The sequence below is a fragment of the Canis aureus genome, chromosome 33, assembly GCF_053574225.1.
Source record: "Canis aureus isolate CA01 chromosome 33, VMU_Caureus_v.1.0, whole genome shotgun sequence".
Classification (NCBI taxonomy): Eukaryota; Metazoa; Chordata; class Mammalia; order Carnivora; family Canidae; genus Canis; species Canis aureus.
Window position 1 is genome coordinate 11,145,113 of NC_135643.1, and position 24,065 is coordinate 11,169,177.

The 24,065-nt window shown below is 38.6% G+C and overlaps 1 protein-coding gene across 1 annotated transcript in view; it reads left to right on the forward strand.

Annotated features, from left to right (window-relative positions):
* NUDT9 (nudix hydrolase 9) overlaps window positions 1–24,065 on the forward strand; it is a 25,224-nt gene continuing 1,159 nt past the window's right edge. Inside the window, exons 1-7 of the mRNA XM_077882818.1 lie at window positions 1–422; window positions 12,100–12,339; window positions 14,043–14,138; window positions 15,183–15,269; window positions 20,366–20,477; window positions 21,583–21,729; window positions 23,774–23,858. Coding sequence (XP_077738944.1) covers window positions 316–422; window positions 12,100–12,339; window positions 14,043–14,138; window positions 15,183–15,269; window positions 20,366–20,477; window positions 21,583–21,729; window positions 23,774–23,858 — 874 coding nt within the window. The 5' untranslated portion in view covers window positions 1–315. The remainder of the gene's footprint in view (window positions 423–12,099; window positions 12,340–14,042; window positions 14,139–15,182; window positions 15,270–20,365; window positions 20,478–21,582; window positions 21,730–23,773; window positions 23,859–24,065) is intronic.

Genomic DNA, 24,065 nt, shown 5'->3' on the forward strand with positions numbered 1-24,065 from the left:
CGGCGCGGCTGTAAAGCGCGGAGCCGGGGCGTTGGAAGGCGCGGGGCGCGGGGCCCGGTTCCGCGGCGGCGGGCGCCGGGAGTGTTCGCGCCGCTCGCGGATCTGGTTGCCTTCGTGTCAGTGGTGGAAGCGAGGGATTGTGTTGGGAGAGCTCCAGGTCGTGTGTGTTTCTGTCAAGGACGTAGCTAGTCCTTCCCCGGAACGGGAGAGCGGCGCGGTCCTAGCGCCGGCTCGATCCCCGGGGCTGTCCCGCGGCCGAGGCTGGGGCCGCCGCTGAGCCTGACCTCGCCCCGCGGAGCCGCGCGGGGGCCGCTGATGGCCGAACGCTTCCTGGGCAAGACTTTGGCCGCAGCGTCTCTCTCTGTGGCCTTGGCCTCTGTGGCGGTCAGGCCCTCGGGCTGTGGCAGCGCTCCGGCGTGCAGGTATTTCCTCTTCTAGGGCTGCCTACTCCCGAGTTCTCGGGTGTGGGTGGAGCCAGTGTTGAGTCCGCGGGGGCCGTAGGCTTTGCCGGCGTCCCGGGTTTTCAGGGCGACGTTCACGTTTTCAAAAAAGGTCCCCCGGGGGGATGCCCGGGTGGCGCAGCGGTTTGGCGCCCGCCTTCGGCCCGGGGCGTGGTCCTGGGAGACGCGGGATCGAGTCCCCCCGCATCGGGCTCCCTGCGTGGAGCCTGCTTCTCCCTCTGCCTGTGTCTCTGCCTCTCTCTCTCTCTCTCTCTCTCTCTCTGTCTATCATAAATTTATAAAAAAAAAAAAAAGGCCCCACGGTGTTTCATCTGCCTTTTGAGGAGGATTGGTGGTAGCGATCTTTCTTGGTCTCTGCTACTGAAATTTGCCATCCTCCAGAAGTCCCCAGTATTGCTGTCCTGCGAGAGTTTTCAGTAGCACTTGTTTGGATGTGGTGTGGACATGTCGTGTTTACTTGAGGCAAAAGGAAATTTTCTTTTGTTCCCTCCTCCCCCCCCACCCCTCCCCGCCCCGTTTTTGCCCTGTCTTGTCCTCCCCCCCTCCCCCTCCCCCTCCCCCTCCCCCCCCCGGACCTCTTATGGTAGCTGTTGGACCTTCTAGATTGAACTTCTCCTTTTCTCTCATTTTCCATTTCATTTGTCTTTTTTGTACAACGCTCTTACAGATTTCACTTAAATTTATCTTCCAGGTTCCTGAAGCAGACTTCAGTCCCGGTGCATCATCGGATCTCTTATTGAATTGTAAATTTTGACAAGAACTTTTTCCCCCCTCTAATTGCTCTGGATAGCCGCCTTTTTTAGTTTGATGGATGTAAAAACTCTTGAATCTGTAAGAATGATAATTAAAGTAAATTATCTTCTGTTTTGTGACTTACCTGTTATGGGTCAGTGGTTCTATTACTTTTCAGTCCTTTTTCCTTCTCTTCTCAAACATCCGGTGGACACCGGTTATCCATTTATATTTCGATTCATGTAGGTAAAAGACATTGTTTTCTCAAAATGGGAGGGCTGATTTCAGAACATTGGCATCATGTCACCTACGTAGACTGGAAGGTTTCAGTTGAGTGTGTGTGAGCAGGAAGCCAGTAGGACAGGCTGGGAACTAGTGGAGCAAATTCCCTGCTGAGCATAGCTGCTTTAGCTTTATTCCCTACTATGAACTATGGTGATATTAAGCCTAAATTGCTGCTGTATTCTCTAATACCAGAATTCAAAACAGAGGTTCTAGTTTGGCTTTATCCCAGGGGGAAACCTAACTAATGCCAACATTTTGTTTGGAGAAGGAAAATGGCTGATTTCCATGGTTATTGCCCCACTGCCCACTTAGGACATTTGGGCCCACTTATCTCAAGCTTGAAACCTCTCAGACCTCCTCTTGTAGGAATGGAATCTGTCACCCACCCTTTTGTGCGTATTCTCAAATATAATTTGTTGTATTTTGGTTTGTAGGTCAGTAGGAGTCCATCTACTTTCTACCTGAAATTAGTTACAATCTCTTAATCACTGGTGGTGACCTGTTCTCTCTCCTGCTGTGGATTTTGTTGGCCTTTTGTATCTCTTTTCAGTGGGATTTGGGGAGGGACAGAATAAACATCTATGCTTTTTAAAATGTAACTTTGCATGTCAACCAAATTACAATTAAAGTAAAATTTTTAAAAATTAAAAAATATTCCAAGTTAAAAACAAAACAAAACAAAACAAAAAAAAAAAACAATGTTCTTTGGAAGTCATGAATGCTATTAACATTTTTTTAAATTAATTTATTTTTTAAAGATTTTATGTATTTATTCATGAGAGACTCAGAGAGGCAGAGACACAGGCAGAGGGAGAAGCAGGCTCCATGCAAGGAACCCGACGTGGGACTTGATCCTGTTTTTTTTTTTTTTTTTTTTTTTTAAATTTAAATTCAACTTGCCAACATATAGTATAACATCCAGTGCTCGTCACATCATGTACCTGCCCTCCTTAATGCCCATCACCCGGTTACCCTATCCCCCATCCACCTCTACTTCTGCTCTCCTTTGTTTGATCGCTAGAGGCAGAAGTCTCATGGTTTGTCTTCCCTTCTAAGTTTTCCCCACTCAGTCCTCCCCTCTTCCCTTGTGGTCCCTTTCACTATTTCTTATATGCCACATATGAGTGAAACCATATGATAGTTGTCTTTGTCTGATTGACTTTTTCACTTAGCTTAATACCCTCTAGTTCCATTCATGTCAGTGTAAATGGTGAATATTCATCCTTTCTGAAGGCTGAGTAATATTCCATTGCGTGTGTGTGTGTGTGTGTGTGTGTATACATCGTTATCCAGTCCAGGACATCTGGGCTCCTTCCACAGTTTGGCTATTGTAGACACTGCTGCTATGAACATAGGGATGCACGTGCCCCTTTAGATCACTACATCTGTATCTTTGGGGTAAATAACTAGTAGTGCACCAGCTTGCATTCCCACTAACAGTGTAAGAGGGTTCCCCTTTCTCCACATCCTCGCCAACCTTTGTTGTTTCCTGTCTTGTTAATTTTAGGTATTCTCACCAGTGTAAAGTAGTATCTCACTGTGTTTTGATTTGTATTTCCCTGATGACAGGTGATAACGGAACATTTTCTGATGTGCTTGTTGGCCATGTGTAGTTCTTTGGAAAAATATCTGTTCATGTCTTCTGCCCATTTCTTAACTGAATTGTTTGCTTTTTGGGTGCTGAGTTTGATAAGTTCTTTAGAGATCTTGGATATCAGCCCTTTATCTGATACGTCATTTGCAAATATCTTCTCCCATCTTATAGGTTGACTGTTTCCTTTGCAAGAAGCTTTTTATCTTGATGAAGTCTCAATAGCTCATTATTGCTTTTGTTTCCCCTGCCTTCGTGGATATGTCTTGCAGGAAGTTGCTGTGGCCAAGTTCAAAAAGGTTACTGCCTGTGTTCTCTAGGATTTTGATGGAATCCTGTCTCACAGTTAGATCTTTCAATCATTTAGAGTTTATCTTTGTGTATGGTGTAAGAGAATGGTCCAGTTTTGTTCTGCACGTGGCTGTCCAATTTTCCCAACACATTTTATTATTTTCCTGCTTTGTCGAAGATTAGTTGACCATAGAGTTGGGGTGGGGGGTCCATTTTTGGGTTCTCTGTTCTGTTCCATTGATCTGTGTGTGTCTTTTTTTGTGCCAGTACCATCCTGTCTCAATCACAGCTTTGTAATACAACTTGAAGTCAGGCTTTGTGATGCCCCCAGCTTTGGTTTTCCTTTTCAACATTCCTCTGGCTATTTTGGGGTCTTTTCTGGTTCCATATGAATCTTAGGATTATTTGTTCCAACTCTGTGAAAAAAAGTCCATGGTATTTTGATAGGGATTGCATTGTATGTGTAGATTGTTCTGGGTAGGATAGACATTTTCACAATATTCATTCTTCCAATCCATGAGCATGGAGTGTTTTCCCGTCTTTTTATCTCTTCCTCAATTTCTTTCATAAGTGTTCTGTAGTTTTTAGAATATAGGACCTTTGCCTCTTTGGTTAGGTTTATTCCCAGATATCTTATGGTTTTTGGTGCAATTGTAAATGGGATTGATTACTTAATTTCTCTTTCTTCAGTCTCACTGTTAGTATACAGAAATGCAAGTTATTTCTGTGCATTGATTTTGTATCCTGCCACATTGCTGAATTGCTGGGGTGGAGTCCTTTGGTTCTCCATTTACAATATCATGTCATCTGTGAAGAGTGAGAGTTTGATTTTTTCTTTGACAATTTGAGTGCTTTTATTTCTTTTTGTTGTCTAATTGCTGAGGCTAGGACTTCTAGTACTACGTTGAACAGTAGTGGTGAGAGTGAGCATCCCTGTAGTGTTCCTGAGAATGATATTTGTTGTAGGCTTTTTGTAGATGGCTTTTATGATATTGAGGTATGTTCCTTCTAGCACTATACTTTGAAGAATTTTAATCAGGAGTGGATGCTGTATTTTGTCAAATGCTTTCTCTGCATCAATTGAGAGGATTATATGGTTCTTGTCTTTTCTTTTAATGTGATCTATCATGATTTATTTATGTCTGTTGAACCACCCTTGCCTCCCAGGAATAAATCCCACTTGGTCATGGTGAATAATCCTTTAACTGTACTGTTGGATCTTGTTGGCTAGTATTTTAGTGAATATTTTGATATCCATGTTCATCAGGGATATTGGTCTATAATTCTCCTTTTTGATGGGGTCTCTGTCTGGTTTTGGGATCAAGGTAATGCTGGTGTCATAGAATGAGTTTGGAAGTTTTCTTTCCATTTCTATCTTTTGAAATAGCTTCAGTAGAATAGGTATTATTTCTTCTTTAGTTAAGGTTTGATAGAATTCCCCTGGAAAGCCATCTGGCCCTGGGCTCTTGTTGCTTGGAAGGTTTTTGATGACTGCTTCCATATCCTTATTGGTTATTGGTCTGTTCATGTTTTCTGTTTCAGTTTTAGTAATTTATAAGTTTCTAGGAATCATCCATTTCTTCAGATTGCCTAATTTGTTGGCATATAGTTGCTCATAATATGTTCCTAAAATCGTTTGTATTTCCTTGGTGTTGGTTGTGATTTCTCCTCTTTCATTCATGATTTTATTAATTTGAGGTTTTTTCTTTTTTTTAAGATTTTATTTATTTATTAGACAGAGAGAGAGAGAGAGAGAAAGGCAGAGACACAGGCAGAGGGAGAAGCAGGCTCCATGCAGGGAGCCCGATGTGGGACTCGATCTCAGGTCTCCAGGATCACGCCCTGGGCGCTAAACTGCTGAGCCACCTGGGCTGTCCCCCCCCCCCCCCCGCCCCCTTTTTTCTTTTTAATTAGTCTGGTTAGGGGTTTATTTATCTTACTAATTCTTTCAAAGAACCAGCTCCTACTTTTGTTGATTTGTTCTACTATTCTTCTGATTTCTGTTTCATTGAATTCTGCTCAAATCTTTATTATTTCTTGTCTCCTGCTTGTGTTAGGCTTTATTTGCTGTTTTTTTCTCCAGCTCCTTTAGGTATGAGGTTAGCTTGTATATGTGAGATTTTTCTAATTTTTTTGACAGAGGCTTGTATTGAAATGTACTTCCCTCTTAGGACTGCCATTGCTGTATTTCAAAGATTTTGAACAATTGTGCTTTCTTTTTTGTTAGTTTGTATGAGCCTTTTTAATTCTTCTCTAATTTCCTGGTTTACCCATTCATTTTTTAGTAGGATGCTCTTTAACCTCCAAGTATTTGAGTTCCTTCCCGAGTTTGTCCTGTGGATGAATTCTGGTTTCAGAGCATTGTGGTCTGAAAATATTGCAGGGACTAATCCCAGTCTTTTGGTATCGATTGAGACCTGATTTGTGACCCAGTATGTGGTTGTTTCTGAAGAAAGTTCTATGTGCAGTTGAGAAGAATGTGTATTCTGTTGCATTAGGATGGCGTGTTCTGGATATTTCCGTGAAGTCCCATCTAGTCCAGTGTGTCATTCAAAACCCTTATTTCTTTGTTGATCTTCTGTTTAGAAGATCTGTTCTTTGCGGAGAGTGGAACGTTGGAGTCTCCTATCCTTAATGTATTATTATCTATGTGTTTCTTTCCTTTGGTTATTAATTGGTTGATATAATTGGCTGGTCCCACATTAGGGACATAAATATTTATAATTGTTAGGTCTTCTTGTTGGATAGACCTGTTAACTATGATATAGTTTCCCTCTTCATTTCTTACTACAGTCTTTGATTTAAAATCTAATTTATCTGATATGAGGATGGCTACCCCACCTTTCTTTTGAAGTCCATTTGCATGATAAATGGTTCTCCACCCCCTCATTTTCAGTATGAAGGTGTTTTTAGGTCTAAAATGAATCTCTTGTAGACAGCATATAGATGGGTCTTGCTTTTTTATCCAGTGTGATACCCTGAGTCTTTTGCCTGGAGCATTTAGCCCATTCAAATTCAGAGTAACAATTGAAAGATATGAATTTAATGCCATTGTATTACCTGTACAGTCCCTATTTCTGCAGATTGTCTCTGTTTCTTTGGGCTCCCTCTTCACTTACAGGCTCTCCCTTAATATTTCTTGCAGGGACTATTCTCCCTTAATATTCTTTCAGTTTTTGCCTATCCTAGAAGCTCTTTATTATCTTTCTTTCCATTCTGAATGACAGCCTTGCTGGATAAAGTATCCTTGACTGCATGTTTTTCTCATTTAGTACCCTGAATGTATCATGACGGCCCTTTCTGGCCTGCCAGGTCTCTGTAGATAGGTCTGCTGGTCATCTAATATTTTTCTCCTTAATGTTAGGAATCTCTTTTCTCAAGCTGCTTTCAAGATTTTCTCCTTCTCTCTGAAATTTGCAAGCTTCACTATTATATGTTGAGGTGTTGATTGGTTTTTGTTGATTTTGGGAGGGGTCTTCTCTCTGTCTTGGATATGTATGCCTATTTCTTTCCCCAGATTAGGGAAGTTCCCAGCTATGATTTGTTCAAACATGCTTTCTGGTCTTCTCTCTCTCTCCACGCCCTCTGGAATCCCAATAATATGGATGTTATTCTTTTACAAATTATCACTTAATTCTTGGAGCCTCTCCTCATGGGCTCTTAGTTCTCTCTTTTCCTCAGCTTCCTTCCTTTCCATCAACTTGTCTTCTATGTCATTTACTCTCTCGTCTGCCTCATTTACCTAGGCTGTTAGACCATCCAGTTTAGACTGCATCTCAGAGTATTTTTAATTTCAGCCTGATCTCATTTCTGTACTGAGATTCTCTAGTGACTTTTATGATTTTTTTCACATCCACCTAGTAACTCTATAATTGTATCCTGAATTCTGTCTCTTGATATTTTACTTAAATATATATGCATTAGATCAATGGCAGAGAGTATTACCCCTGGTTCTTTCTTTTGTGGTGAATTCTTCCTTTTAGTCATTTTGTTCAGTGCAGAATGGCTGTATGAGTGAGCAGAGTCAAAAATACCAACCACGACCCAAGCAAAATACACACTAGACAATCCCAAAGAGGTCAGGGACCAGAAAATAAAAGAAAAAGACAAAGAAAAAGAAAAACAAACAAAAAATATAATCTCACAGAGTGGACCAAAATGGTGATCTACTTGGTCTGAGTGTATTTTGGTTTGTATGTTAGAAAGTACTATGTTCCAAAATTATAAAAGAAGCAAAACTTACAGAGACAACAACAACAAAAAGAAAGGAAAAGGGGGAGGGAAAATTGTGCAGGGGAGAGAATACAATCTCATAAAGTGGATCAAAGGGTGATCCACTTAGTTCTGAGTGTATTTTGGTGTGTATGTTAGAAGGCACAAATTCCAAAATTATTTTTTAAAAAAAGCAAAACTTACATATATACAAAAATAAAATTGAATATGGCGAAAGGAAACCAAAAATGAGGAATGTATCTATAACATGTCATTGTAAAATATGAAAGTTAAAAAAGGAAAAAAAAACTTTAAAATGAAGAGTTGATAAAACATTAAACTCCTTGAGACAGTAAAAAAGAAAGAATATTGGAAAATTTTAACCTGAAAGATAGATAAATGAATCATAAAAAAAAAAAAACAAAAAAAAAAACAACAAAACCTTGAGTTCTTGGGATCCCTGGGTGGCGCAGCGGTTTCGTGCCTGCCTTTGGCCCAGGGCACGATCCTGGAGACCCGGGATCGAATCCCACGTCGGGCTCCCGGTGCATGGAGCCTGTTTCTCCCTCTGCCTGTGTCTCTGCCTCTCTCTCTCTGTGACTATCATAAATAAAAAATAAAAAAAAATTTAAAAAAAAACAAACAAACAAACAAAAAAAAACCCTTGAGTTCTTTATACTATTTTGCTTCAGTTCTGGAGCTTTCCAGTGCTGCTTGGTCAGTACATTCTTTATACTATTTTGCTTCAGTTCTGGAGCTTTCCAGTGCTGCTTGGTCAGTACACTTGCTATTCCCCTGTTCTTTCAGCTGGTCTTCTGTGGGAGGGGCCTGCTGTGCTGATTTTCAGGTGTCTGTGCCTGGGAGGAGATGCTCCACCCCTTGCCAGGTGGCAAGGCTGAGTGTAAACAATTTGTCCTGTGAGGTCTTTGTTCCCTAGAGGCTTTTACACCTCTTTTGAGGACGAAAGGAAAAAAAAAATGGCTGTGTCCAGATCTCTAGCTCTGGAGCCGAGAGATCCTGGCATGTGCCAAACTGCAGACTCTTATTGTCTCCTGGTTCAGATCCTCCCCTGGGGCAGGCGAGGGAGACAATGATTTGTGCCATTTGCAGGGCTCTGGCTGGGAGAGGTTTTCCCTGGTTGTGCATGCACCTGCTCCATCCCTCCCAGTGGAAGCGGAGGGTTGCCTTGCTTCTGGCTGTTTGCAGGGCCCTGGCACAGATAGGGTTCATCTGGGTTGAATGCATACCTGCTTGGATTCTCCACTCCTTTGTAGGGACCCAGTAAGGAGAGCATCACCCATTCCTGCCCCGGTCCATGGTTTGTGGCACAACAAGCAGAGCCTTCTGGGCTTGCTAATTTAAACACGCTCCAATGCTCCAATGCTTGGGAACTTTGCTGGCTTAGGCACTCCTGTTCTTTCTGTGCCTCCAGGAAGATTGCAGGGACCCCACTGTCCCTCCTGCAGTTCTGCCTTGCTTCACCACTGAGCACTTTTCAGGCAGGCAAGTCTCAAAGGAGCAGATTTCTAAAGGTCCCAATTTTGCACCCAAGGGCTATATCACTTTCTTACAGCCTTTAAAAAGCTCCCTCCCCCTGACATTTATCTTCTAAATATCCTGTTTGTCTTCTCTGCACTCCTACCTTGTAAGAAGCGTCATTTTTCTGTTTGTAGCGTTCCAGCTGTTCTTTCTTTACATCTCAGGTTGAATTCATCCTGAACACAGGTGTTCAGGATAGTTTGCTAGTTAATCTAGCTAAATTTGGGGAACCAGATGAAACGAGGATCCCTATTCTGCCATCTTGCCTCCTTCCCATGAATGTGCTTTTTTAAAGATGCCACTAGAACAATGTAAAATTGCTTGCCCGTTATTTTTTTAAAGATTTATTTATTTTAGAGAGAGTGTATGCAAGTCAGGGGAGGGGCAGAGGGAGAAGGAGAAAGAGTAATCTTCAAGCAGAGTCCCTGCTGAGCATGGAGCCTGAGGAGGGGCTCCATCCCAGGACCCTGAGATCATGACCTAAGCTGAAATCAAGAGTCCAACACTTAACCAACTGAGCTACCCAGGCGCACCAGTTACTCTTCTTTTTTATAATGCTTGCACCCTGGGTGAAGTGGGGTTCATCTAAAACCAGTGACTGCTTATTGATGCTGAGAAGTTTTAAATTTTGATGTAGTCCAATTTATTGGTTTTTCTTTGTCACTTGTGCTTTTGGTTACATCCAAGAAGTCATTGTCAAGTTCAGCATCATGAAATTTTCCCTGTATGTTTTATTCCAAGAGTTTTATAGTTTTAGGTCTTATGTTTGGGTTTTGATCCATTTTGCATTAGTGTTTGCATATGCTATAAAGAGTAAGGGATCCCTGGGTGGCGCAGGGGTTTAGCACCTGCCTTTGCCCCAGGGTGCGGTCCTGGAGTCCCGGGATCAAGTCCCACGTCGGGTTCCTGCATGGAGCCTGCTTCTCCCTCTGCCTGTGTCTCTGTCTCTCTCTCTCTCTAGGTCTATCATAAATCAATCAATCAATCAATCTTAAAAAAAAAGTAACGGATCATCTTCATTTGCATGTGGATATCTAATTTTCCCAGCCTTATTTGTTGAAAAGACAATCCTTTCCTGTTGAATAGTTTTGTCACACTTGTTGAAAATCATTTGACCACCTATGTGAGGGTTTGTGTGTGGGCTCTCTATTCTATCCCACTGATCTATATGTCTGTCTTCCTACCAGTATTATTCTGTTATGATTACTATAGCTTAGTTTTGAAATTATGCCAGTATTTTACCATTAGGATTACTATAGTAAGTTTTGAAATTAGGAAGTTATGACATCTCCAACTTTTTCTTTTTCAAGATTGTTTTCAAGGGACTGGTTGGGGTCCCTTGTTTGTGATAGTTTTCAGTCTTTCACTGTCATACCAAAAAGTGAGCTTTAATATATGACTTTTAATATATTGAGGTAGTTTTCTTCTATTCCTAGTTTGTTGAATGTTTTTTATTGTGAAAGGTGTTGGATTATGACAGATTTTTCTGTATTAATTGGGATGATCATCTGTTTTTTTCTTTCATTCTGTTTATGTGTATTGTGTTGATTGATTTTGGTATTCCAATCCTTGCATTCCAGTAAATCTCACTTGGTTATGGTGTATAATCCTTTAATGTGCTGTTGAATTCTGTTTGCTACTATTTTGTTGAGGATTTTTGTATCAATATGTATAAGGGGTAGTGATCTATGGTTTTTTAGTAGTGTCTTTGTCTAGCTTTGGTATTGGGGTAATAATGCCGGCCTCATAGAACACATTTGGATATATTCTTTCAATTTTTTTTGAAGAGTTTGAGGAACATTGGTGTTAATTCTTTGAGTATTTCATAGAATTCACCAACAAAGCCATAGTCTCCAAAGCGTTTCTCTGTGAGTAGTAAGTAGGTTTTGCATCAACTTTTAAAATTATTTGTATAACCCCATTCAAATTTCACCACTTGTCCTGTGGAAAAATTTTTTTCTTTTTGGTTCAGGAACCAATCCAACATCATTGATTGTGTTTAGTTTTCATGTCTCTTTAGTCTGCATCTATCCAAAAGAGTTCCTCTGTCTTTCATGTTACCAATTGAAAGAGTACACACCTTTATTTTGCAAGCTATCCCTTGACCAGGTTGTATTCTCTATTTCCTTATGTTTTCAATTCTGGTCATACTTATGAGTAATACCTCAGAAATGATCACTGTGTACTTCTCAGTGAATGATACAGATGTGGACTTATTTCACCAACCTAGCAAGTTGGTGTTTGCCCTTGTGACAATTAATCATTTGTCACAAGGGCAAATTGATATTATGAGAGCCGGGGAAGTGTGCCATCAGTTTAGAATTAGTATATTTATCATAGTCAGACTTTTGGTAGTATTGTGTTACTTCTTATACAATGTAAGAACCTTACAACAGATATTTCCATTTTTTTTGTTCTTTTGTTCCATTTTTGTCATACATTTTACATGTGTGTTAGATTATAGCCCATTTTATAAAAAGTCTTCCTTTACATTTGTTTTTATAGTTGAATTTTCATAACTTCCCCCACTTTCATGCTAACAAAAGTAAACATCTGTCCCTTTTTCTCAACTAAAAGAAATTCAGGGAGTAGGTTCCAATTAATAAGATTCGGCAATATTTTAAAGTTTTTCATATTTGAAAATAATTTTCTCATAGATGTTAGACTTTTATTTTATTTTTTTAAAGATTTTATTTATTTATTCATGATAGTCACAGAGAGAGAGAGAGAGAGAGGCAGAGACACAGGCAGAGGGAGAAGCGGGCTCCATGCAGGGAGCCCGATGTGGGATTCGATCCCGGGTCTCCAGGATCGCGCCCTGGGCCAAAGGCAGGCGCCAAACCGCTGCGCCACCCAGGGATCCCGATGTTAGACTTTTATACTTTGAAATTGAAAAGTATGTTTTTGGGTCTTTGAATTAGATTATTTTTAATTTCTTTTGGTATTTATGTAGAACATTTGTCTTTTTTTTTCTTTTTTTCTTTTCAGAAACACATTTTCATTCTGTGGGTTTCATCTTAACTCGAACATCATGTCTAACTCTAATGGTGCCAAAGAGAATTCCCACAACAAGGCTCGGACATCTCCTTATCCAGGTTCAAAAGTCCAACGCAGCCAGGTTCCTAATGAGAAAGTAGGCTGGTTTGTTGAATGGCAAGACTATAATCCTGTGGAATACACTGCAGTCTCTGTCTTGGCAGGACCTAGGTGGGCAGATCCTCAGATCAGGTGAGCATAATTTCTGGCATTAACAGATAGCTAGGGGTAAGATGGTGAAGAGAATGGTTGTCTTTGTAAATGATCACTTTGACAGCTGAAAAATCATTTTTATCTGTGACTTTGTCATAACTAAGTTTCCACATTTGCTTGAATTCTCGCTAAAACTAGAGAATCCATGTTTGCTTGTTCTTTTAGAGGTTTTATGATGATCCTTCCAAAAAAGTAAATCTATTTTACTGTGGAGTTGTTTTATAGAATGGCAAGTGGTGGTATCTATTTTCATTTATTCTATTTTGGTCATCAGTAGAACATCTTTTGTGGTTATTTTCCACCATAGCTAGACTTGTGTTTGAAGTAGTAAAAAAATATATATATTTTTCAGAATTTTTTCAGATTACTAAGAATAGGATGATAAAATTGGAACAGTGTGAAAAACACAGAAAAGGGATAGATAAAGGAGAAGGAAGAAAACAAATACTCAAGCAAAAATCCTTTGACTAAATTCATAGAAGTACATTGACTCATGTTTTATATTTATGTTCCTTTTAACGAATATGATGAGTTTTTTAATGTACTATGAACTAGGTATTGTACTTAATTTTTTATAAGCATTATTTTCTTACAACTATTCTGGAAGACAGAGGGTTGTTATTTCTACTTTATAGAAAAACAAAACCCACGTGCAAAAATGGAAGCACAGAAAGGTTGCCCTTTACATATGGTTACAGAGCTAGTAGATGATGGTGAAGGTTGGACTTGAACTCAATCGGACTCCAGAATTCATGCTCTTAACCACTCTGCTAAACTGCTACCATAGTTTTAGAACAGTTTTACAAGTTTGATTTAATGGACAAATTTATTATGAATGGTTCCCAAGGGATTATTTAATCGGGTAAGTAAAAAGTGTTGCTAGTTGTATAGATCCAGTGTTATTAGTTCATTAGGTTAAACTGAAAAGAACCAAAACTTACTTCAGAACTTACTGTGAACTCTGTATGCTATACAACTCCTTATTCACTATCAACAGTTATATCAGTGATTTCATAATGGTGAGGAGAGAGTTTATTCATATTTACTTTGAAAATACTTTTATTGAGGAATGGCAAAGGCAGTAAAGTACACATTTCTTAATTGTGCTTCTAGAGCTCAGAACGATTTTATATTTATACAGTTCTATCCCATCAAGATTAAGACTTAGAACATTTGTAACATATAATATCTATTTTGATCTACATCATAGTTATTAAGAAGTTTTGTGGTAAATTCACTGTTTTGTGGGTTTACTTTGATGAAAATATTAGCTAGTGTACATTTGAGGAAATTAAAATTACTTTGAGACAGTAAAAATATCAAGATATCAGAAAGGATCTTATTTTTGGGATCACACTAATTGCTATATTGTGCCCACAGACAATTCCTCCTTGCTAATAGTGATGTAGACTTTTTTTGTAGCATGTGGGGAGGAGCTACAGATTTTCTGCAGAGTCCTTCCCAGAGGGGTTATAATATACATCCTTGTATTATAAGGTGCTTTGGTTAACACTTTAAGAAACTGTTTTAAAAGAGTAAGATGGATTTATAAATGAAAACTGACTCTTAAAAATAATTAAGTTTCAGGGATACCTTATTATAAATAACAGATTGATATTAGTAAGCTTTTGGTAATATTGGACCATTATTTCTTATTTTGCTTTGGCATTCTCTCATTACAGTGAAAGTAACTTCTCTCCCAAGTTCAATGAAAAGGATGGGCATGTTCAGAGAAAGAGCCAGAATGGTTTGTATGAGATTGAAAATGGGAGACCCAGGTAGGTACTGGGGGTGGATATCTTACAATAATGGGTCTTCAAAGGCTAAGAAACCCAATTAACATTTATTGAGTGCTTGTATGTGCCAGACAATGTACAAAAGAATTTATACATGTGATCTAATTAAATCATTAAAATAACTCTGTGGGCAGATATTGTAGTTCCATTTATAGATAAGAAGAGAGAATATAAGCAATTTGTATACAATGAGTGGCAGAGACAGGATTTGAATGCACTTTTTTGGTAACTCTGCCTTGAAGGTAGAAATAATTCATTGAATAAATGAACAGAGAAGGGAGGGGCGCCTGGCTGGCTCAGTTGGTAGAGCATGTGACTCTTGATTTAGGGGTTGTGAGTCCGAGTCCCACAGTGGATATAGGTATTACTTTAAAAAAAAAATAACAGAAAGGGTTGTATGAGATGGGAATAAGAAAAGGTAATGGTGAGAAAGTGAAGGTAAGTGTGGGTATCTTGAATGATAAATCATCACTGTTGTAGAGACAGATGATGCTTAGGTGCAGACCGTTCATCTGCCCTGTTGTAAGAGTCCTGTAAAGTTTTGGCTTGAATTTAGGAGCATAGATGAAAACTGAAACAAATTCACATATTGAGAACAACTTTGAAAATGAGATCTTCCTCCTAGATGAAGCCCAAAACTTAAGACATGCACAAAAGAAAAGTTAAATAACAGTGTTAAGGAAATAATGTGATTTTAGTGCCAGATATGTGATAATGTTAGTGGATTTGGGATGAGATATTATTTCCCTCTTATTGTATTTACTTCTTTTAGGGTTAAGTTGGATTAAAAAAGATGAACACAGGGACACCTGGGTGGCTCAGTGGTTGAGTGTCTGCCTTTGGCTCAGGATGTGATCCTGGGTCGGGGGATTGAGTCCCACATTGGGCTCCCCACAAGGAGCCTGCTTCTCCCTTTGTCTATGTCTCTGCCTCTCTCTCTCTGTGTCTCTCATGAATAAATAAATTAAAAAATCTTAAAAAAAAAAGATGAACACATTCAATTGATTTTTCATTTTTTTGTCCCAGAAATCCTGCAGGACGGACAGGACTGGTTGGTCGGGGGCTTTTGGGGCGATGGGGCCCAAATCATGCTGCAGATCCCATCATAACCAGGTAAGAATGAAAAAAAAATTTCCATAGCAGAGATTGGAGATATATCTACTATAACCATATGTTTATATACGCACATATATGTTTGTGTGTATATATATATACATATATATATGTGTAAGTATGTGGGTGTGTATATGTGTGTGTGTGTGTGTGTAGGTGTACTTGTGAAATCTATCTTTTAAAAGAACTTTATGTGAAATCATATATAAGTGTAAAGCTGTAGTTTTATGTTAAAAGAGTATGCTAGGCATTATCTGAACAAAGTTAGCTTACCTGGTATTTACTGAACATTTGTTTGTTCACAGAATAGAGTATGTGCTTTGGAAGATATACAAAAATTAAAGAATCCTAAGTTTCAGATCCCTGTCACAGAAGAGCTGTGGCTTAATTTGCAAGGTGAAAAATATGAAATAAGAAAACATGTCAAGGTTAAAAAAAAAAAAAGAAAACATGTCAAGTAACATGAGTGATACAGGATGCTTTAGAAAATTAGATTAGGGGCACCTGGGTGGCTCAGTTGGTTAAGTGTCCAATTCTTGATTTTGTCTTAGGTCATGGTCTTAGGGCTGTGAGATTGAGCCCTGTACTGGGCTCTGTACTGGGTGTGAAGCCTACTTCAATTCACCCTCCCCCACCCCACCATTTAGATTAGATGTGGGTCATGATGATGGTAAACTGGAGCACCCAAGAAAAGCATTATTAAGGAGGTAGACTTGAGCTGAACTTGAAGCTTGGATATGGGGACAGCAGGAAGCCTAAGAAAAAGGCTTGTAGTAATATCTGAGTACTGAGGGATAGCGAAAAGACTAGCTTGGTTGAAACAGATTTTTGTAGGAGAATAGTGCATCATCAAACTTATTTAATTTTTGTGCAAATGTGGAGAATATTAAATGCCAAAGTTAGGGAGTGTGAACTGCAGCCACTGAAGGTTTCAGAACAGGAGACAGGCATTCTCTTCCTAAGGCACATCTGATAAGCCAAATATTATTCAGAAGGTCCCTTGGTGAGCATAAATCAGAATAAAGAGGGTAGGTGAATCCAATGTTTATTTTTATTTTTATTTTTTATTTTTTATTTTTTTTTTGAATCCAATGTTTAGATGTACTTGACCATCTCTGTAGGAATCATCTTTCCAACGTATCTGGAATATTCTGTCATCTTTTTAATTTTTTTATTTTTAGGATTTCCTCACTTATCAACTCCCTCCTCACATGTAATTGTCACTTTCATTTAAATAATGCAAATACCCTCAATATTTTTACTTCTTTAGTTTTGATACTTTGAGGGTGTTCTGTTCTTTGAAGAGACTTTGTTTTTCTCTTATCTGAGATATAAATATGATTTACAATTTAAGTCTAGGGAAGCAGCTTATTTCCCATATTTTCAAGTTACTGGAAGAGGCACCGATATTTGTCCCATCTTACTCTCCTACTTGACCTTTCAGTTCTCCTGTCAAAAGAGATCTTTACCCAGCTTTCACCCCAATTTTATCTTTCATCCATCTACCCATATACCTACTCACCCACCTAACAATCCATATCCCTCCTGTCTACCTACCTACGTATCTACCTGCCAGCCTACCTATTGGTATCAAATTCCTTTAGAAATTTTATGGTTTAAATGAAATGAGAAAAGTTGATATATTTTTATTAATGAATATAAGTAAAAAATATTAATGACAGTATCAGTGTCTTTCCAGTTTGGTGAGGCTGGCTAACCTCAGGAAGGAATGCTAATAAGAGGCCAAGAAGAAGAAAAGGGAAGCTAGAGACTTGAAAGTTTGCTAATCTTTATCTCTGGTGGACCAAATATAGGAGAATGTATGTGGTGATGGTGTAGCATTGTTTTGAAATGATAGACATTCTGAGCTTGTGCAAATGAGACCCTGAAGGCTTTGAGGTGGTCCAAGGCTATGAGAGTGCCCAGAGGTGGCAGAGTCTAGCTTTCAATTGTGCTATTAGGTTGATGCTCTTGGCTACCTCAGACATGGATCTATCTATCAGCCCATGAGTGCCTCGAAATAGATGAATGGCAGTGGAAATGGAGAGAAGTATGGAGGTTAGTTTTTCTATTTGTTTCGCAACAATGGAGGTAGGTATTAACCTATTTTACAGATCTGAAATGAAGCTTCACTGAGGTTTAGTGACTCACTTAAATCTTGTAGGATCTGAAATTTGAATCAGGGGTATTTGGCTCCAGATACTTTGCTTTTTTCTCTTCTATATCAGTTTTTCACTAATGAGTAATCCTAAGAGTCACTAGTTGCTTTTAAAGAAAAGATTCCATTCCTTTTTCTTTCAAGTACTTCATGATTCAGAACAGTGCTGTATAGTATAGAATTTCACAAAGGTTCTTATCTGTTCTCTCCAGGGCAAGTGTTACATTTTTCTATTCCCAGGTGCCTCTCCTAGGGATTCTACATATACAAGTATCTGACATTTCTTTAGATCCTTTAAAGAGAAAATGTGATGGGAAGTGTTAATATATTATTGTGAATAAAATCAGATCAAAAGTTAATAGTGTTAACAGTTTCTAGTTTTGGTGAGACAGGAAGGTGTGGGCCATCAGAAGTGGGGAGGAAATATCAATAGTATATAGAAATATCATTGACATTTAAGTAGTGTTAATGAGGTTCATTAATTAAAATGATACATTATTTCCATTATATCAAGAAATTTTTTTTTAAACTTGGTAATAATGTATTAGGTACTAATAAAGAACAAAACAAGAAACAACTCTGCTTAAAAATTCTTAAGTGAGTGCCTTCAGCATAAAATCTGAGAATGTAAACCCGATATGCAAGGTGTTCATCATCCAGCTGGTCCTGCCCTGCCTGCCTGGCTGAACTGCAGTATTTCTCTCTATGTTTTGCTTCTCTTCCTTGTGCTGTAGCCAAGACTGGTTGGTTGGCTGGCTGTGCAGCAGGGGACTGTACTGGTCTTTGTTTTATCAGCTCCTTGAATGTGACACGTAATTGGTGCTAGTAAATGTTTGTGAGTGAATGGAGTCATCACCTTCTTACCCCTCCTTTTATCTAATTAGTGTAAACATTGTGCTTGTTTGATTTAAGTATATAGTATAGTGATTAAGAGTATAGATTCTGGAAACAGATTGCTTGGGTTCAGATCCTGGTTTATACCCAATGAGCTCTGCACTCTTGGTAAAGTTTAATCCACTTCTCTGAGCCTCATTCTCCACATATGTCTGTAAAATAAAGGTAGTAATGCAACTACTTTATAGGGTTGCTTTGAGATTTAAATGGATAAGTATGCTAAAGACTTAAAACAGTGTTAGGTACATAGTAAGTGCTATCTAAATGGCTTTTAAGGGACGGACTCCTGGGTGGCTCAGCGGTTGAGTGTCTGCCTTTGGCTCAGGGCATGATCCTGGGATCCAGAATCTGAGATCAAGTCCACATCAGGTTCCCTGCGTGGAGCCTGCTTATGTCTCTGCCTCTCTCTCTCTCTCTATCTGGGCCTCTCATGAATAAATAAATAAATCTTTTTAAAAAGTGGCTTTTAAGAAATAAAAGTGAAACCCATGCTCTCTGATTCTTACCACTTCTGCCTTCAATCCTGTCCTCATCATCTTGTACCTGGGTCATGGTAAAGTTTTCTAGCCTTCAGTCTTGCTTCCCTCCAAACTAGCCTCCATACTTTTGTCAAAGTGAGTGAGCTTTCTAAAATACCAGTTGCTTATGGCTTTACCGTGCTTAAAAGTATTCTCTGGCTCTCTAAGCAGTTGACTTTGATGAATTCTTTGCCTACTCTTCCAGCCTCATCACCCTTCTTTCTCCCTCTGACGCCCATGGGGCCAGACCCCACCTATACTATACATTCAGTTTCTTCAACATATTATAAGAAACACCTTTGTTTCTTGCCCATGTTTATACCTATGTCTGGCATCCTTTAAAAATAGATGCTGTCTTCTTGTCCCAATTATCCTTTCATTTCTTTTTTTTTTTTTTTTTTAAAGATTTTATTTATTTATTCATGATAGTCACACAGAGAGAGAGAGAGAGGCAGAGACACAGGCAGAGGGAGAAGCAGGCTCCATGCAGGGAGCCCGATGTGGGATTCAATCCCGGGTCTCCAGGATCGCGCCCTGGGCCAAAGGCAGGCGCCAAACCGCTGCGCCACCCAGGGATCCCTATCCTTTCATTTCTATTTACTATAGTCCTCAAACTGTCACTCTCTTTTATAATTTATTCACTTACATGTCTAGCTCCACTGCTAGACTGTGAGCTCATTCAGGGCAGGAATTACAGAATAGATTTGAAAGCTACTATATAAAGAAATTTGGAAACTTCTATTTAAACACATTTATTTCACTGAATCTAATGCAAAGCAGTCATTAGATCTTAGGCTTTGTTTTTTGGTTTAGTACTGGAAGTTCAAAGTCTTTATCTTTGCCCAAGATAGTATTAGAACAATCCTTACAATTGGGTGTAGGGGGTGGGTGTGGTGGGGATACAGAAGGGAAAGGGGAGATGTATCAGCATTTCTGGGAAAGAGGCTATGGTTAGAAGTACATTCTGAAAGTAACAACCCTTTGATACTTTTTTTATTTATTAACATTTTTTTTAAAGATTTTATTTATTTGAGAGTGTGGGGGTGGGGAGGGGCAGAGGGAGAGGGACAAGCGGACTCTGTGCTGAGCTCGGAAATAAAAGTATGGGGCTTGATCCTGGACCGGGTAGAGAAGGGAAAGGGGAGATGCCACTACATGATTTGTGATTCTTAAAAAAAATCCTTAGACTTTTTTTTAAGTTTACACCCCTGTCTCTAAATTCTGTTAGGCTTTTAAACTTTTTTAGACAGTACTTTAAGTAGTAAAAGCTATTTATATTCTGAATTTTTATTACAGAGAGAACAGTGTCTTATATAGAAAGTAAATATCTGACTTAGTTTGTAATAGTGCTAAATATAGAATGTTTCTATTACAAAATAACTTTTCTGGTAAAGCTAACTGATTTGAGGTAAATTTATACATATTCTTGTTATAAAGAAAAACACATCTATAACTTTGTCTCAAGCTTGAGTCAAATCCTTAGTCCTTGTTTTAAATCAGTTATGATCTCATATTACTGTTTACAGGTGGAAAAGGGATAGAAGTGGAAATAAAATCCCCCATCCCATTTCTGGGAAAAACATCTTGCAGTTTGTGGCAATAAAAAGGAAAGACTGTGGAGAATGGGCAATCCCAGGGGTAAGAATTCAAATTAAAATAATGTTTTAAGTTTTTCTTACTTGCTTCATTTCCTGCAAGGCTCTTGTGTGTGGCTCTTTTTTCTCCACTCATCCTCCATTTCTCCCCACTTCAGTTAGTAATTTTTTTGTCATTCATTGCTGTGATGACTCAATAGCAAGTGGAAGATAATACATCAAAGTTGTCAGAATTTGAGTCTAATTATAAAACCCTTGGAAAAGAATGTGGACTTTGGAGTTAAACACAGGGTTGTATCCTGGCCTTTCCACCTTGAGCAGAGTCTGTGGAGTTCAGACCCTTCTCCCTAAAATAAAGATAATTGTATCTACTCCATAGAATTACTAGCAATAGCATATAAAGCACCTGACATAAAGTGGGTATTCATAAATTGTTGGATCCATTTTAGAATTCAACCTCTACTCCAAGTCCAAAGTAAAACTGTTAGCATCGTTTTGTTGAATTCTGATAACTTCAGACATAGAAAGATAACTTCTATTACGTACTATTCTGTGTAGTTTTTAAAGTTTCTACATTATCAAGAATAGTGTACTTTAGTTGCATTCATGTCAGTGTATATTTGAAGTGGCTTTTTTAAATGGGTATTTGTGCAACAGAGGGGTTTTTAAAAAAATCTTTTTTTATTTGTTAACAACAGAGGCGTTTATATTTTATGCCATATTGTGAAATGGAGATAGTTGGATAAGAGGATGACTCTTTATACTGCTATCTGCAAGAATGGTTTTTCCTTTGTAAGATAAAAATGGATTGGAATGAACAATGGGAAAGTGTCAGCTTGCTGTATTCTTTCTTGCCTCCAGGTCTTCCTTAGCTGGAGTTTAGAAGATCCCAGGAAAGGAGTCTGATTGGCTCAGTTTACTATAGGCTAACCTTGGACCAATTACTGTGGTCAAATACATGAGATGCCCTGATTGGCTGCTTCTACAAGAATCAAATGGTTCACAGAAGAACATACTACAGGAGAATGAGGATACATGATTATGAGCAGATAGAACAACAAATGTCTGCTGTATCACCAGTAAATATTTGTTGCATGAATTAAAGCCTATTCTGTTTTTTCCTCTTAAAACAAAAATGTGACTCTTAGGGGATGGTGGATCCAGGAGAGAAGATTAGTGCTACACTTAAAAGAGAATTTGGTGAGGAAGCTCTCAACTCCTTACAAAAATCTGGTGCGGAAAAGAGAGAATTGGAGGAACAGTTGCACAAACTCTTCAGCCAGGAACACCTAGTGGTAAGAAATGGTGAAGGATAGAGCCCCGTGGATTAGTGAAAATTACTTAGAAGTTAACCTGGAAATCTGGTAGATTATTCTCTAAATAAACTGAATTACTTGTGTATTTGAAACATATATTCATAAAAACAACTTAAATTGTCATAGATTTGCACTGTAAATAGAGTTCTATTTAAAGTTTATAGCCCAACTTTAGGTCAATTATGTTAGAATACATTTTTTTTTCCTCTGAGTTTTTCTTTAGACTAGTTGTGAGCTAATATGATCCCATCCATCTGAAAACCTTTTAAAAAATTTACATGAATTTAGCTCTTTGCAAGAACATTTATATTTTAAATTATGTTATTCAGAGTTTTTCTGGTTGATAACCATTTAAATCTTATGTCTATTTTGTCTATATGCCCTTTGTGATTTAAAAAAAATCACCTTAGGGGATCCCTGGGTGGCGCAGCGGTTTGGCGCCTGCCTTTGGCCCAGGGCGCGATCCTGGAGACCCGGGATCGAATCCCACGTCGGGCTCCCAGTGCATGGAGCCTGCTTCTCCCTCTGCCTGTGTCTCTGCCTCTCTCTCTCTGTGTGTGTGACTATCATAAATAAAAAAAAAAAAAAAAAAAAAAATCACCTTATAAGGTACATGTGTACTGATGATAAGGAAAAAGAGTTTTTTCTTTTTTTGCTGGATTTTCTTCCATTTGCTTTGTTTTCTTTCTAAAGCTAGATCCTTTTCTTTCTGGATGGCTAGATCCAAATCTTTTCATGTATTAATAGTTTAAATATTAGTCTTTACTAGATATATTTACATATTATTATAAAAGAATCTTTGTATGTCTGAAACTATAATTATAGGAATTACTAAAACAGAAAAATAGCCTTTAAAAAAGTCATACGGCCCAAATGTGTCTGTTCCCACATTATGAAATTAAAAGTCTGTGGAGTTGAGGGTTTTGTGAATTTTTTATTTTCATGTGATAGGGAGGGAGGGCTAGGAGAAGGGGCAGAGGGAGAGAGAGAATCTCCACATTGTGGGTGGGACCTGACCTGGGGTTCGGTCCCATGCTCCCAGAGATCATGACCTTAGCTGAAATCAAGAGTCGGACACTCATCCAACTGAGCCACCTGGGTACTCTCAGGGTTTTATGAATTTTAAAGCGGATTCAAATGGTTCTGGAGAATATTTTTTCTTGGGAAATTTATAATAAGCATATGGAATGCTACATGAAAGGTTCTATGATATTTAGATTTCTTTTATGAAAGGTTAAATAATGGAGTCAGTTAGGTCAAGGGGTTTTAAAATGGAGCTAAGAGGCCCTTAAGAAGGTGGGCCTTATACACTTCCTCACCAGGTGGAGCCCTGAACTTTTAAACTGGGCCAAACCGCAAATACTCCAAAGACTCCTATACAAACACCTGCAACTTGCTAAAGAACAATCTTGCTTAGTGATAGCTTTAGCAACCAATTATATTCAGCCACGATCGGTTTCCTGTACCAATGCTAGTCAAAAATCTTTGTAAACAACTTTTTTTTTTTTTTTTTTTTTTTTATTTTATTTATGAGAGACACAGAGAGGGAGAGACATAGGCAGAGGAAGAAGCAGGCTCCCTGTTGCGGGACTTGGTCCCAGGACCCTGGGATCATGACCTGAGCCAAAGGCAGACGCTCAACCACTGAGTCACCCAGGTGCCCCTGTAAACAATTTATAGAAGCATTCTCTATCTTTAAAAAACCCTGATTTTGCTACCTAGTGCGACACTGGATTGCTACCTAAATCTTTGTACCCTGAATTGCAGTTCTTTGATCCTAAATAAATGCTTCATTCTTGCCTCCTGACAATTTGAGGTTGGCGTATTTTTCTTTATTGTGATAAAAACTACATATTTTACTATTTTAACTATTTTTAATGTACAGTTAAGTAATGTTAAGTATATGCACACTGTTTTGCAACAGAGTATTTACATTTCTGATTCTAATGAAGGTTAACATGTATCTGCTCTACCCATTCCTGTTTCACTCTACACTTTTTTTGTCTGTTCCTTTTGAAAATAGATATATAAGGGATATGTTGATGATCCTCGAAATACTGATAATGCATGGATGGAGACAGAAGCTGTGAACTACCATGATGAAACAGGTAAACTTAGGTTTATTAGACTGACCAGATAAGAGGCACTCTGATATTTGTGGAAGGGAATGCTCATCAAAGAGCATTTGCTTTTTCAAAGCTCTTGAGCCTTGCCAAATTGTCTTACAGAAATATTTCGTTTGCATTCCCCACAGTGATTGAGAGCATTATTTTTAATTTTTTTGATAATTACAATTATTTTAGTATATTTATTTG